Raw genomic sequence first — 14,173 nt, 5'->3', positions numbered from 1 at the left:
AAGTCTCCAAGTGCTAGAAACGTAGGTCTGACCTTCCTTAATCTATCTTCTAAGATAAGTCGTAGGGTCTGTATTGCGCCACGTGTTCCAATATTTCTACGAAAGCCAAACTGATTTTCCCCGAGGTTGGCTTCTACCAGTTTTTCCATTCGTCTGTAAAGCATTTGCGTTAGTATTTTGCAGCCGTGACTTAGTATGCTGGTAGTTATGTAATTTTCACATCTGTCAACACCTGCTTTCTTTGGGACTGGAATAATTATATTCTTCTTGAAGTATGAGTGAGGGTATTTCGCCTGTCTCATACATCTTGCTCACCAGATGGTAGACTTTTGTCAGGACTGGCTCTCCCAAGGCTGTCAGTAGTTCTAATGAAATGTTGTCTTCTCCCGGGGCCTTGTTTCGACTTAGGTCTTTCAGTGCTCTGTCGAACTCATCACGCAGTATCATATCTCCTATTTCATCTTCATCTACATACTCTTCCATTACCATAATATTGTCCTCAAGTACATCGCCCTTGTATAGAGCCTCTACATACTCCTTCCACCTTTCTGCTTTCCCTTCTTTGCTTAGAACTGGGTTTCCATCTGAGCTCTTGATATTCATACAAGTGGTTCTCTTTTCTCCAAAGGTCTCTTTAATTTTCCTGTAGGCAGTATCTATCGTACCCCCAGTGAGACCAGCCTCTACATCCTTACATTTGTCCGCTAGTGATCCCTGCTTAGCCATTTTGCACTTCCTGTCGATCTCATTTTTGAGACGTTTGTGTTCCCTTTCGCTTGCTTCATTTACTGCATTTTTATATTTTCTCCTTTCATCCATTAAATTCCATCTCTCTTTTATTACCCAAGGACTTCTACTAGCCCTCGTCTTTTTACCTACTTGACCCTTTGCTGCCTTCACTATTTTGTCTCTCAAAGCTACCCGTTCTACTTCTACTGAATTTCTTTCCCCAGTTCTTGTGAATCGTTCCCTAAAGTTCTCTCTTAAACACTCTACAACCTCTGGTTCTTTCAGTTTATCCAGGTCCCATCTCCTGAAATTCCCACCTTTTTGCAGTTTTCTCAGTTTAAGTCTACAGTTCGTAACCAATAAATAGTGGTCAGAGTCCATATCTGCCCCTGGAAATATCTTGCAATTTAAAACCTGGTTCCTAAATCTCTGTCTTACCATTATATAATCTATCTGAAACCTTCCAGTGTATCCAGGCCTCTTCCAGGTATACAAGCTTCTTTCACGATTCTTAAAGCAAGTGTTAGCTATGAAACTTCCTGAATGATTACAACTGTGTGCCGGACCAAGGCTCGAAGTTGCCTTCCGCGGGCAAGTGCTCTACCAACTGAGCTACCCAAGCACGACCCATGACCCGTCCTCACAGCTTCAGTTCTGCCAGTACCTTGTCTCCTACCTTCCAAACTTCACAGAAGCTCTTCTGCAAACCTTGCCGAACTAGCACTCCTGGAAGAAAGGATATTGCGGAGACATAACTTAGCCACAGCCTAGGGGATGTTTCTAGACTGAGATTTTCACTCTGCAGCGGAGTGTACGTTGATATGAAACTTCGTGACAGATTAAAACTGTGTGCCGGATGGAGACTCGGACTCGGGACCTTTGCCTTTCGCGAGCAAGTGCTCTATCATCTTTTGCCCGCGAAAGGCAAAGGTCCCAGTTTTAATCTGTCAGGAAGTTTCATATCAGTGCACACTCCGCTGCAGAGTGAAAATCTCATTCTGGAAGTGTTAGCTATGATTAAGTGCAAAATTCTACCAGGCGGCTTCCTCTTTCATTCCTTACCCTCATTCCATATCCACTTACTACTTTTCCTTCTATCTAATTATTCTTCCATTCCTTACCCTCATTCCATATCCACTTACTACTTTTCCTTCTATCTAATTATTAGTATTATCCTCAGGAATTTTACTACGTTGTGCGTGTGGAAGTTGATCAAATATATCTATCAATTAAAACTCAAAATCTTCATTTATAATCATAGTTCCTGATCCCGCTGATTGAGCCGTGGTAAAATTTGCTGTTTTGAAGAGCGCGCCGTAGGGCGTAGTGTGAAGCAGTCGCCCGCCGTTTTCTGGTGCTGGCGCCGCTGTGGCAATCGCTGCTTTCGTGTCTCCCTCTGGTGGAAAAGGGGAAAGGTAGCCTGCTCACGAGCATTTAAGGGGCGCTATGAGCTCGCTAGGCGGAGAGTCTGGTCAGTTGGTCAGTCGGAGTGAGGCTGGGTCAGTCTCACGTTACCAGTTGCTGGTCTGTCTCTCGTTTGCATTTGTGCGGCAGTTAGTGTCTGTCTGTCGTCGGAGTGCTAGTATGTCTGTAGTTTGGATCAAACTTTAAGGCCGTCAAATGAGAGTCTTGCCACTCCGCCGGTAAGAGAACTCAGCTAGTGGTCGCCCGGTCGGGGCTGAGTTCCTGCATCTGAGTCTGCGCGTTGGGCCGCCAGTCTGCTCGAGTTGCTCGGGCAACGGTCATTGGCGGTTGGATCGATCGGTTGGTCGGTCGCGCACTGAGACACAAGATGACTTGTCCATCTTGAGCGTCGGCACATGTGTGGTCCCCACGTGAGTCCAGTGGGCCGCGCCGTATAGAAAGGGGTAGTGGCTTCGCGGTCGACGCGAGAGCAACAGCAGTCAAACCACGACATCGGTCTGGCCGGTGGGAGCTGCGACGCCGTGAGATGGGAGATCGGCGCTCCTTCCTGCGTCCGTTGAAGCGGCTGGCAACGAACGGTTTGGCGGAGCGTTGGGGGTGCTGCGCCATGTCTTCGCCAGAAATCGCAGTTTATTAGAAGTTAAGTGACTGGAGATATGTTGTTTCATTTAATTGTTAAATTCTACTTGTTTTCTTGGTGAGGTCACCAGCCGCTTTGTTTTGGGGTCGTCCCACCATTCTTCTTCGTTTGCCCACCCGCGGGGAGGTGGTTATTTATGAATTGAGTGGTCCGTTTTTGCCTTGTGGAGTAGGGGCAGGTTAGAGCAATCTGCGGTTCGGGTTGTTCAGTAATCTCCCTATCAATGTGTCCTATGTTAATAGCTGCCTCTGCCATGTTTGTCGGATTCGGTGTTAACGAATTTATTGCTTAAGGTGTAAAGGCCAAATTCCTGAAATACACTCCTGGAAATGGAAAAAAGAACACATTGACACCGGTGTGTCAGACCCACCATACTTGCTCCGGACACTGCGAGAGGGCTGTACAAGCAATGATCACACGCACGGCACAGCGGACACACCAGGAACCGCGGTGTTGGCCGTCGAATGGCGCTAGCTGCGCAGCATTTGTGCACCACCGCCGTCAGTGTCAGCCAGTTTGCCGTGGCATACGGAGCTCCATCGCAGTCTTTAACACTGGTAGCATGCCGCGACAGCGTGGACGTGAACCGTATGTGCAGTTGACGGACTTTGAGCGAGGGCGTATAGTGGGCATGCGGGAGGCCGGGTGGACGTACCGCCGAATTGCTCAACACGTGGGGCGTGAGGTCTCCACAGTACATTGATGTTGTCGCCAGTGGTCGGCGGAAGGTGCACGTGCCCGTCGACCTGGGACCGGACCGCAGCGACGCACGGATGCACGCCAAGACCGTAGGATCCTACGCAGTGCCGTAGGGGACCGCACCGCCACTTCCCAGCAAATTAGGGACACTGTTGCTCCTGGGGTATCGGCGAGGACCATTCGCAACCGTCTCCATGAAGCTGGGCTACGGTCCCGCACACCGTTAGGCCGTCTTCCGCTCACGCCCCAACATCGTGCAGCCCGCCTCCAGTGGTGTCGCGACAGGCGTGAATGGAGGGACGAATGGAGACGTGTCGTCTTCAGCGATGAGAGTCGCTTCTGCCTTGGTGCCAATGATGGTCGTATGCGTGTTTGGCGCCGTGCAGGTGAGCGCCACAATCAGGACTGCATACGACCGAGGCACACAGGGTCAACACCCGGCATCATGGTGTGGGGAGCGATCTCCTACACTGGCCGTACACCACTGGTGATCGTCGAGGGGACACTGAATAGTGCACGGTACATCCAAACCGTCATCGAACCCATCGTTCTACCATTCCTAGACCGGCAAGGGAACTTGCTGTTCCAACAGGACAATGCACGTCCGCATGTATCCCGTGCCACCCAACGTGCTCTAGAAGGTGTAAGTCAACTACCCTGGCCAGCAAGATCTCCGGATCTGTCCCCCATTGAGCATGTTTGGGACTGGATGAAGCGTCGTCTCACGCGGTCTGCACGTCCGGCACGAACGCTGGTCCAACTGAGGCGCCACGTGGAAATGGCATGGCAAGCCGTTCCACAGGACTACATCCAGCATCTCTACGATCGTCTCCATGGGAGAATAGCAGCCTGCATTGCTGCGAAAGGTGGATATACACTGTACTAGTGCCGACATTATGCATCCTCTGTTGCCTGTGTCTATGTGCCTGTGGTTCTGTCAGTGTGATCATGTGATGTATCTGACCCCAGGAATGTGTCAATAAAGTTTCCCCTTCCTGGGACAATGAATTCACGGTGTTCTTATTTCAATTTCCAGGAGTGTATGTTTTTTATCTTGTCTATCATCTTGAGAGGCGGTATATGTGTAACGTAGAGCACGTTTGTACATTTTATGTAAGACTGCATTTCATGGGTTTTTATTTAAATGGTCATTTTAGTATATAAAGTTGCCACCCTTCCACCGTAAGCGTTTTCTTTTAAAAATAAGTTGCACTTTCGGTGGCAAGAAATTTTTTTTAATGTGAATGTTTTGTACCATTTCCATCCCTCCTACGGGGTGCATACTTTCTGTGTTTGTGTGAGTTGTTAAAATTTTTACTTTAAAGTAATTTGGTGTGTTGCAGATTTGCACCAGTGTAGTCTTTCACAGGTTGTTGTGAGCGGTCGTGACTACGGCCGTGTTAAAAGGGAGCGGCAAGGTTCTCAGCCCGAAAGCTCATACTTGCTATTTCTGCCTCTGAATAAATTGTAACTTGATATTTAGAGGGGGCTTTCTGATTATAATTTTTAATTTTTTTAAAAGGGAAAAGGTTTATAGGGATAAAATTTCCATTTGTTGAATGAAATTTGTTTTCATCAGTTACCCACTGGCAACTACTTCCACGCTCACATATTGTGATTAAATGTGTTATTGTTCTTGATGAATCGCTAGTAAATAAAGTAAATTCTCTAAGAAAAGATTTTGAAAGTAAATCCACGGTTCACTCATGCAATAGAGAATAGAAATATTTCTGTCAGTGGGCTGGACAAGAATGTGGACTTGCAGAGTGGAAACTACGGTAAGTATGTCCTCCACCGTTTTCTGGCTGATCGCAGAAATAGTTTTCAGGCTCTCGTAACAGAGGCGCCGCTGCCCCACATATAGTGTCAGAGCGACTTTCGGGCAGCACGCATTGCTGACCACAGGCGACAACACAGAGGTGGGCTCACCTGAGCGCGCTCTGTGTGCGTCGGCGGCGCGCGGCCCTGCGGCGCCTCCTGAGCAGCAGCAGCGCGGCGGCGACGGTGAGGGCGAGCAGCAGCAGCGCCAGCAGCACGCAGCCCACGACGGCGGCCACGTCCAGCCGCTGAACGCACGCGTCGTGTCCGGCGGCGGCGGTCCACGGGCGGCCGCGCAGGCCCTCGGGCTGTGCGCAGGTGGGCAGCGGCCCCACCGACAGCTCCCTGCGGATCACCGACACGCGCCGCATCTCCACCCAGGCGCGCAGCTCGCCCACCTCGCAGCACGACACGGGGTTCCCCACCAGCGGCAGCCGCCGCAGCCCGCTCAGCGTCTCCAGGGCCTGCCCACCGAACCGCACGTCACACTCGGGGCACGAGCAGGCCTAAACTGGACCTTGAGGGCAGTTGGTATTTGATTCGATTTAACGAAATTTGCCACGTGAGAGTAGGACTCGCGATTGGAGAGTTCTGTAGAAACTGCCACGGTGACAGTTATTGAACTTGTTGTTGCTGTGGTCTTCAGTCCTGAGACTGGTTTGATGCAGCTCTCCTTGCTACTCTATCCTGTGCAAGCTTCTTCATCTTCCAGTACCTACTGCACCCTACATCCTTCTGAATCTGCTTACTGTACTCATCTCTTGGTCTCCCTCTACGATTTTTACCCTCCACGCTGCCCTCCAATACTAAATTGGTGATTCCTTGATGCCTCAGAACATGTCCCACCAACCGATCCCTTCTTCTAGTCAAGTTGTGCCACAAACTCCTCTTCTCCCCAATTCTATTCAATACCTCCTCATTAGTTATGTGATCTACCAATCTTCAGCATTCTGCTGTAGCACATTTCGAAAGCTTCTATTCTCTTTGTGTCTAAACTATTTATCGTCTACGTTTCACTTCCATACATGGCTACACTCCATACAAATACTTTCAAAAACGACTTCCTGACACTTAAATCTATACTCGATGTTAACAAATTTATCTTCTTCAGAAACGCTTTCCTTGCCATTTCCAGTCCACATTTTATATCCTCTCTACTTCGACCATCATCAGTTATTTTGCTCCCCAAATAGCTAAACTCCTTTACTACTTTAAGTGTCTCATTTCCTAATCTAATTCCCTCAGCATCACCCGACTTAATTTGACTACATTCCATTATCCTCGTTTTGCTTTTGTTGATGTTCATCTTATATCCTCCTTTCAAGACACTGTCCATTCCGTTCAACTGCTCTTCCAAGTCCTTGGCTGTCTCTGACAGAATTACAATGTCATCGGCGAACCTCAAAGTTTTTACTTCTTCTCCATGAATTTTAATACCTACTCCGAATTTTTCTTTTGTTTCCTTTACTGCTTGCTCAATATACAGATTGAATAACATCGGGGAGAAGCTACAACCCTGTCTTACTCTCTTCCCAACCACTGATTCTCTTTCATGTCCCTCGACTCTTATAACTGCCATCTGTTTTCTATACAAATTGTAAATAGCCTTTCGCTCCCTGTATTTTACCCCTGCCACCTTCAGAATTTGAAAGAGAGTATTCCAGTCAACATTGTCAAAAGCTTTCTCTAAGTCTACAAAAGCTAGAAACGTAGGTTTGCCTTTCCTTAATCTTTCTTCTAAGATAAGTCGTAGGGTCAGTATTGCCTCATGTGTTCCAACATTTCTACGGAATCCAAACTAATCTTCCCCGAGGTCGGCTTTTATCAGTTTTTCCATTCGTCTGTAAAGAATTCGCGTTAGTATTTTGCAGCTGTGACTTATTAAACTGATAGTTCGGTAATTTTTGCCTCCGTCAACACCTGCTTTCTTTGGGATTGGAATTATTATATTCCTCTCGAAGTCTGAGGGAATTTCACCTGTCTCATACATCCTGATCACCAGATGGTACAGTTTTGTCAGGACTGGCTCTCCCAAGGCTGTCAGTAGTTCTAATGGAACGTTGTCTACTCCCGGGCCCTTGTTTCGACTTAGGCCTTTCAGTGCTCTGTCAAACTCTTCACGCAGTATCATATCTCCCATTTCATCTTCATATACATCCCCTTCCATTTTCCACGATATTGTCCCCAAGAACATCGCCCCTGTATAGACCCTCTATATACTCCTTCCACCTTTCTGCTTTCCCTTCTTTGCTTAGAACTGGGTTTCCATCTGAGCTCTTGATATTCATGCAAGCGGTTCTCTTTTCTCCAAAGGTCTCTTTAATTTTACTGTAGGCATTATCTATCTTACCCCTCGTGAAATAAGCCTCTACATTCTTACATTTGTCCTCTAGTCATCCCTGCTTAGTTATTGAGCTATATGAACTAAAATCGCCATAACTTCTGAACGGTTTCCGTTAGGGCGTTCAAACTGCACGGTTGGCCGCGGGGCGTGATGGGAATTAGTATGTGCATGCATGGTTTAGCGACGAAGCCCACTTTCATTTGGGTGGGTTCGTCGATAAGCAAAATTGGTGCATCTGGGGGACAAATTTCGTATTTCGTGATCGAGAACTCTCTTCACCTTCAACGGGTGACAGTGTGGTTTGCAATGTCCAGTCACAGAATAATCGGTCCTCTGCAGCTGATAGCAGTCATCCTCCTTCAATTTACACTACTGGCCATTAAAATTGCTACACCAAGAAGAAATGCAGATGATAAACGGGTATTCATTTCACAAATATATTATACTAGAACTGACATGTGATTACATTTGCATGCAATTTGGGTGTATAGATACTGAGAAGTCAGTACCCAGAACAACCACCTCTGGCCGTAATAACGGCCTTGATACGCATGGGCATTGAGTCAAACAGAGCTTGGATGGCGTGTACAGGTACAGTTGCCCATGCAGCTTCAACACGGTACCACAGTTCATCAAGAGTAGTGACTGGCATATTGTGACGAGCCAGTTGCTCGGCCACTATTGACCAGACGTTTTCAATTGGTGAGAGATCTGGAGAACGTGCTGGCCAGGGCAGCAGTCGAACATTTTCTGTATCCAGAAAGGCCCGTACAGGACCTGCAACATGTGGTCGTGCATTATCCTGCTGAAATGTAGGGTTTCGCAGGGATCGAATGAAGGGTAGAGCCACGGGTCCTAACACGTCTGAAATGTAACTACCACTGTTCAGAGTGCCGTCAATGCGAACAAGAGATGACCGAGACGTGTAAAAAATGGCACCCCATACCATCACGCAGGGTGATACGCCAGTATGGCGATGACGAATACACGCTTCCAATGTGCGTTCACTGCGATGTCGCCAAACACGGATGCGACCATCATGATGCTGTAAACAGTACCTGAATTCATCCGAAAAAATGACGTTTTCCCATTCGTGCATCCAGGTTCGTCTTTGAGTATACTATCGCAGGCGCTCCTGTCCGTGATGCAGCGTCGAGGATAACCGCAGCCATGGTCTCCGAACTGACAGTCCACGCTGCTGCAAACGTCGTCGAACTGTTCGTGTAGATGGTTGTTGTCTTGCAAACGTCCGCTTCTGTTGACTCGGGGATCGAGACGTGGCTGTGCGATCCGTTACAGCCATGCGGATAAGATGCCTGTCATCTCGACTGCTAGTGATACGAGGCCGTTGGGATCCAGCACGGCGCTCCGTATTACCCTCCTGAACCCACCGATTCCATATTCTGGTAACAGTCATTGGATCTCGACCAACGCGAGCAGCAATGTCGCGATACGATAAACCGCAATCGCGATAGGCTACAATCCGACCTTTATGAAAGTCGGAAACGTGATGGTACGCATTTCTCCTCCTCACTCGACGCATCACAACAACGTTTGACCAGGCAACGCCGGTTAACTGCTGTTTGTGTATGAGAAATCGGTTGGAAACTTTCCTCATGTCAGCTCGTTGTAGGTGTCGCCACCGGCGCCAACCTTGTGTGAATGCTCTGAAAAGCTAATCGTTTGCCTATCACAGTATCTTCTTCCTGTCGGTTAAAGTTCGCGTCTGTAGCACGTCACCTTCGTGGTGTAGCAATTTTAATACCCAGTAGTGTACATATAGTGTTTCACAGTAGTGGGATCTGCGTGGTGTCTATTCTTTCGAAGGAAGAGACACCATCTATTCAAATAATTGATATGCCTGGTTCGGCAATAGTCAACTTTCTCCAGTGCGAATCCCTAAATACGCCCGATCTCCTGTGGGAATCTTTTAGGTAGCGAACAGGGAGAGTGGATACGTGGCGCTCGGTGGCAGTGTGGACCTGCCTTGAGGCATGCCGAGATAGTCCGTGCAGTTGCAATGACGCTGTGTCCTGGATGGCGCAGTGGTTACCGCACCTGCCTAGTAAGCAGGGGGTCCCAGATCCGAATGCCGTTCTGCTACACATTTTCGCTCGTCGCCGCTGATTCCTCTTGATGCCCTACTGCGGCTAATAGCAGTGATCCCCCTTCAATTTACATATAATTTTTCACGGCTGCGGGATCTGTATGGTGTCTATTCTTTTGAAGGAACAGGTACTATGCATTCAAATAATTTTTTGAAAGTATCTGAAAAATCCAGAATGTGAAAATTCCAAGTAAGGAATGTTGGTTTCCAAAATCACCATTAAAATCATGCCAAAAATTCAAACCTAGAAAACCAGTCAAGTTCTGGTCTTCAATGCATGGGTTAGGTCACATCTTCACAGGATAGACAGGATTTGAAACTCAGCTCAAACCGGCAAAGTTTGTTATCATGCTTTGATTATCTTAATCGTTATTGAGGCTTTAGCTGTGTTAAGTGGTGTTATGTAGCTTTGGCTATGTTAATTGATGTTAAGAGGCTTCAGGTGTGTTAGAGAATTTTACAAAGCCTTAGCTATCTTAAGAGCATCGACGAAGCTTTGGCAATCTTAACAAATGTTACGAGATAGCTATCTTACGCAGTGCTACAATACATTATTTATGTTAAACAGCTTACCAAACTTCAGCTATTTGAAGTAATTTTCTAAGACTTTGGATACATGAGGTGATGTTTCGAGGCTTTCGCCACTTTAAACGATGTTATGAAGCTCTGATATCTTAACAGTAACGACAAAGCTTTGGTGATCTTAAGAAGTATTCCAAGGCTTTTGTTACCATAAGATATGTTATGAGACTTTGAGTGAGCGATGTTACGAAGCTATGGCGACCTTTAATAACTTTACAAGACGTTGGCTGCATTACACAAGTTAGGACGTTTTGGCTACCTCAGGCAGAGATATGCAAGCTTTGCTATGTTAAACAATATTACGAGCCTTTGGCTACCTTAAGCAATGTAACAAGACGTTGGCTGTGTTAAGCGTAGCCATTACGCTTGGGGTATTTTAAATGATGGCAACAGGCTTTGTCTGTGATACGTGATGTTACGTAACTTTGGCGATGTTGGACAATGTTATGAAGCTTTACCTACCTTAGGCGATTTTACAAGACTTTGACAGTGTCAGGCGATCTCTTGAACCTTTGTCTGTATTACCTGATGCTACAGTTGGACAAGCTGCGACATGGTCACGGATAGAACTGTGTTCCAGAACGTGTAGAATAAATTTCTTTATTTCTGTCTATGAATACAAAATTGTTAGGTCCTTAGTCTACCGGTTCCTATCGGCAATGACAATCTTCAGATCTGCTGCAAAACATGTGTATATAATATATTTCATTTACTAGATAATCTTATTAATTGACTGGTACGTTGTTTCATCTTTGGTTGGTTGGTTGTTTCGGGGAAGGAGACCAGACAGCGAGGTCATCGGTCTCATCGGATTAGGAAGGACGGGGAAGGAAGTCGGCCGTGCCCTGTGAAAAGAACCATCCCGGCAATTGCCTGGAGCGATTTAAGGAAATCACGGAGAACCTAAATCAGGATGACCGGACGCGGGATTGAACCGTCGTCCTCCCGAATGCGAGTCCAGTGTCTAACCACTGCGCCACCTCGCTCGGTGTGTTTCATCTTTGTTTTCTCGGAACGGCGTGTCGCAGGGTACGAGGGACCCTCTAGCGGCTAAGTTCCTATGCCGCTCTATGGCGGCCACGCCAACAGAGGGCGGTGATTACTTACTACAATCTATTGTTTCGTCCATTTGGCTTCTTTCGGTATTTATCTTATTATTTTTATAGTATTCTATTAGCTCTGTAAGCTTGTTCTAATGTATGTCATTATATTTTTATCTAAAATTCGCCACAAGAGTGTATCAGAATTATTGTCACTTAACTATTTCCTTTTTAACGATCCACCTTCAGTCGTGATTTAAATTTCTTGTATTTTATTATAGTAATAACTGACACACCCGATAAGCCCACTTTAGACTTTACCTACTGTATTCTTATTTTTATTCTATATTGTAGACTTACATAAGTGACGAATATGTGTATGTCTACAATAGAAACATCTAACGGGCTTACAACACAAACATACACTGTGGCCTAGTATAAACCATAATCTGAAGATATGCGATGATGCTACATTGAATTTGTGTTTATCTTATGACGATGCCACTATGGGTGCATTATATTAGGACATGTTTTCAAAACAGGTGTGACTTATCATATTTAAAGCGCACGCTTTCCGCATGTAATTCAGTAATATTTTTCACTGTGGCTTATTTTAGTGTTTTAAGATGTAGGAAGTTCACTAGTTTTATTTGTGTTTTTTCCCATGGTTTGCGACAGATTTGAAGATTATCATTGCTGATTGAAACAATTTTGTGATCATAGACGGAAATGAGGAAATTTATTCTACTGCATGACTGAATTGTATCATTTTGAGAAGACAGAAGGAGCGATCTGGTTTACTTGCTAAAAACACTCTAAAGCCAAGACCGCATAAATATTTCTTTATTTAAAACAAAAGATTTCGACAGACTTTGATGTCATTTTCAGGTCTTAAAAAATCTTTTTGTTGTGGAATGTGTTCATTTTAAGTTGAACCTCACGCCAAGTTGACATATGGATAAGAAACAACACATTATAAAAGGTCTGTCATAACTAAAATATTTAAAAACATGAACCACCTTGTGCAAATGACCATGTCTATATATATATATATATATATATATATATATATATATATATATATATATATATATATACCGCTCACAGATGATTGCTACATCACAAAAACAAGCGAAGTTAGTGAAGAATTAGATGATACAGATCATATAGTTTCCCTTATCGGTCATAATGGAACTATTACCAACGAGAAGAATATGGCTACACAATGCCATCAGAATTCTTTTGCTAAGTTAAGAGGTAGTATAACAAAATAAAAAGGAAATACCACTAGAAAAGATGGCTTCCACTTCGATACAAGTTTTATCTTCATCATTGTGGTTTGAAAGACCATTTGACACTTATACGTAATGAGGCAAAAAAGTGTGATATTGCTAGTATCCCTGCAGCACAGTAACACTGTAGATGAAGAACATAAAAACAATTGAGAGAATGTTTTATCGTATAACGACTGGAAATCAGGAGTTGGTGCTCTGAGTCAGATGATACGTACACACACTTTAAAGAGACATGAAGATAGTATTTTGTCTTATGGACAAACGTATTAGATGTAGGAGCAAAAAATGCCCTGTGTTTATTTTCACAGATCTGATAAAAGGAGAATTTTTCTGATATGGATAAGTGGAAGTTCTGAAAGCCACTCACGGTTCGCCGGCTAACGAAGATGGCGGAAACTAAGATCACCAAAAAGACGATGCTTCATGTACTCCACCGATAAGACAGAAGTGGTCAAGCGTTCTACAAATGCACAAAAAATATATTTATGAAGAGTGCTATTTTTTATGAGCAAATCTTCTGGTATGGACCAGTGAAATTGAAAGTTATTCAATCGCAGGAAAGTTATATCGTTATTTACAATAATATTGTAAGTCAAATGTCACATTATCACAAAAACGCTGTCTTATTCATTCTGTTTCACCGACACCTTAAAAATTTGATAATATTTTCGTTAATACCAACATTTTTTTATTGTTTTTAAGGTAGTGGTCTAATAGGTTCCCTCTCATGCATTTTCCTGAGTACAGACACTCATGCACCGAAGTGTTGCGATAAGTACAAAGCAGTTACTGTGTTAAATAGCGACAACTTACCAGAGCTGTTGGTACGACCAGTTGGTTCTCGGAGAGGTCGAGCATGACCATCTGCGGAATGCCCTTGAAAGAGTCCTCCGGTAGGCTGGAGATGCCACACCACGACAGGTTGAGCCAGTACAGGGAGGCAGAGTCCAGCATCCGGCCCCCAGTCAGGTGGATTGGGTTCCTACTCAGGTCCAGCTTCTGCAGCTTCCCGTTGGACCTGCAAAAGGCCATCACACTGTCTGACCATCCAGCACCACGGGCTCAACAGGCACCACGCACTACCCAGACCTCAGTCTATAGGAGACCACACTGGGGTTCCATGGCTGCATAAATACGTACTTTCACAGACTTTGAACGCCTTACAGAGACAGGTTTCTTCAGGTATGTCACGTCCAGCTGAAGCCACTCATTAACGAGTAGATCCTGTAGAGCTGCCAGACTGCAGGGATATTGACTCCTACGCGGCACCCACTGTTTCTAGCAGCTCCAGATATTTTCTGTGGGATTTAAGAGGGTTATTTAACGACAAGGCAGTCTGTCATAAAGCAGCGTCTATGAAGCAATGGGTTGTGGTTAGTAACATTCTTGAAACGGTCTGCCTTGCTCAGAGTCCCTACCTGATCCCAATGGAACATCTTTGGGATGAGTTTCAGCGTCGACTTTGCTCCAGATTGCAGCATCCAGCAATACGAC

General features: G+C 45.4%; 1 protein-coding gene across 1 annotated transcript in view; it reads right to left on the bottom strand.

Annotated features, from left to right (window-relative positions):
- The window catches only part of LOC126176327 (uncharacterized), a 148,041-nt gene that overhangs the window by 35,620 nt on the left and 98,248 nt on the right, over positions 1–14,173 (bottom strand). The window contains exons 4-5 of the mRNA XM_049923478.1: positions 13,493–13,697; positions 5,530–5,775 (exon numbers count right to left, since the gene is read on the bottom strand). Of these exons, the coding sequence (XP_049779435.1) occupies positions 5,530–5,775; positions 13,493–13,697 (451 nt within the window). The remainder of the gene's footprint in view (positions 1–5,529; positions 5,776–13,492; positions 13,698–14,173) is intronic.

The sequence above is a fragment of the Schistocerca cancellata genome, chromosome 3 (assembly GCF_023864275.1).
Source record: "Schistocerca cancellata isolate TAMUIC-IGC-003103 chromosome 3, iqSchCanc2.1, whole genome shotgun sequence".
Taxonomy (NCBI): Eukaryota; Metazoa; Arthropoda; class Insecta; order Orthoptera; family Acrididae; genus Schistocerca; species Schistocerca cancellata.
The sequence above is the reverse complement of the archived record's forward strand: the minus strand, read 5'-3'. Positions and strand labels throughout refer to the sequence as shown.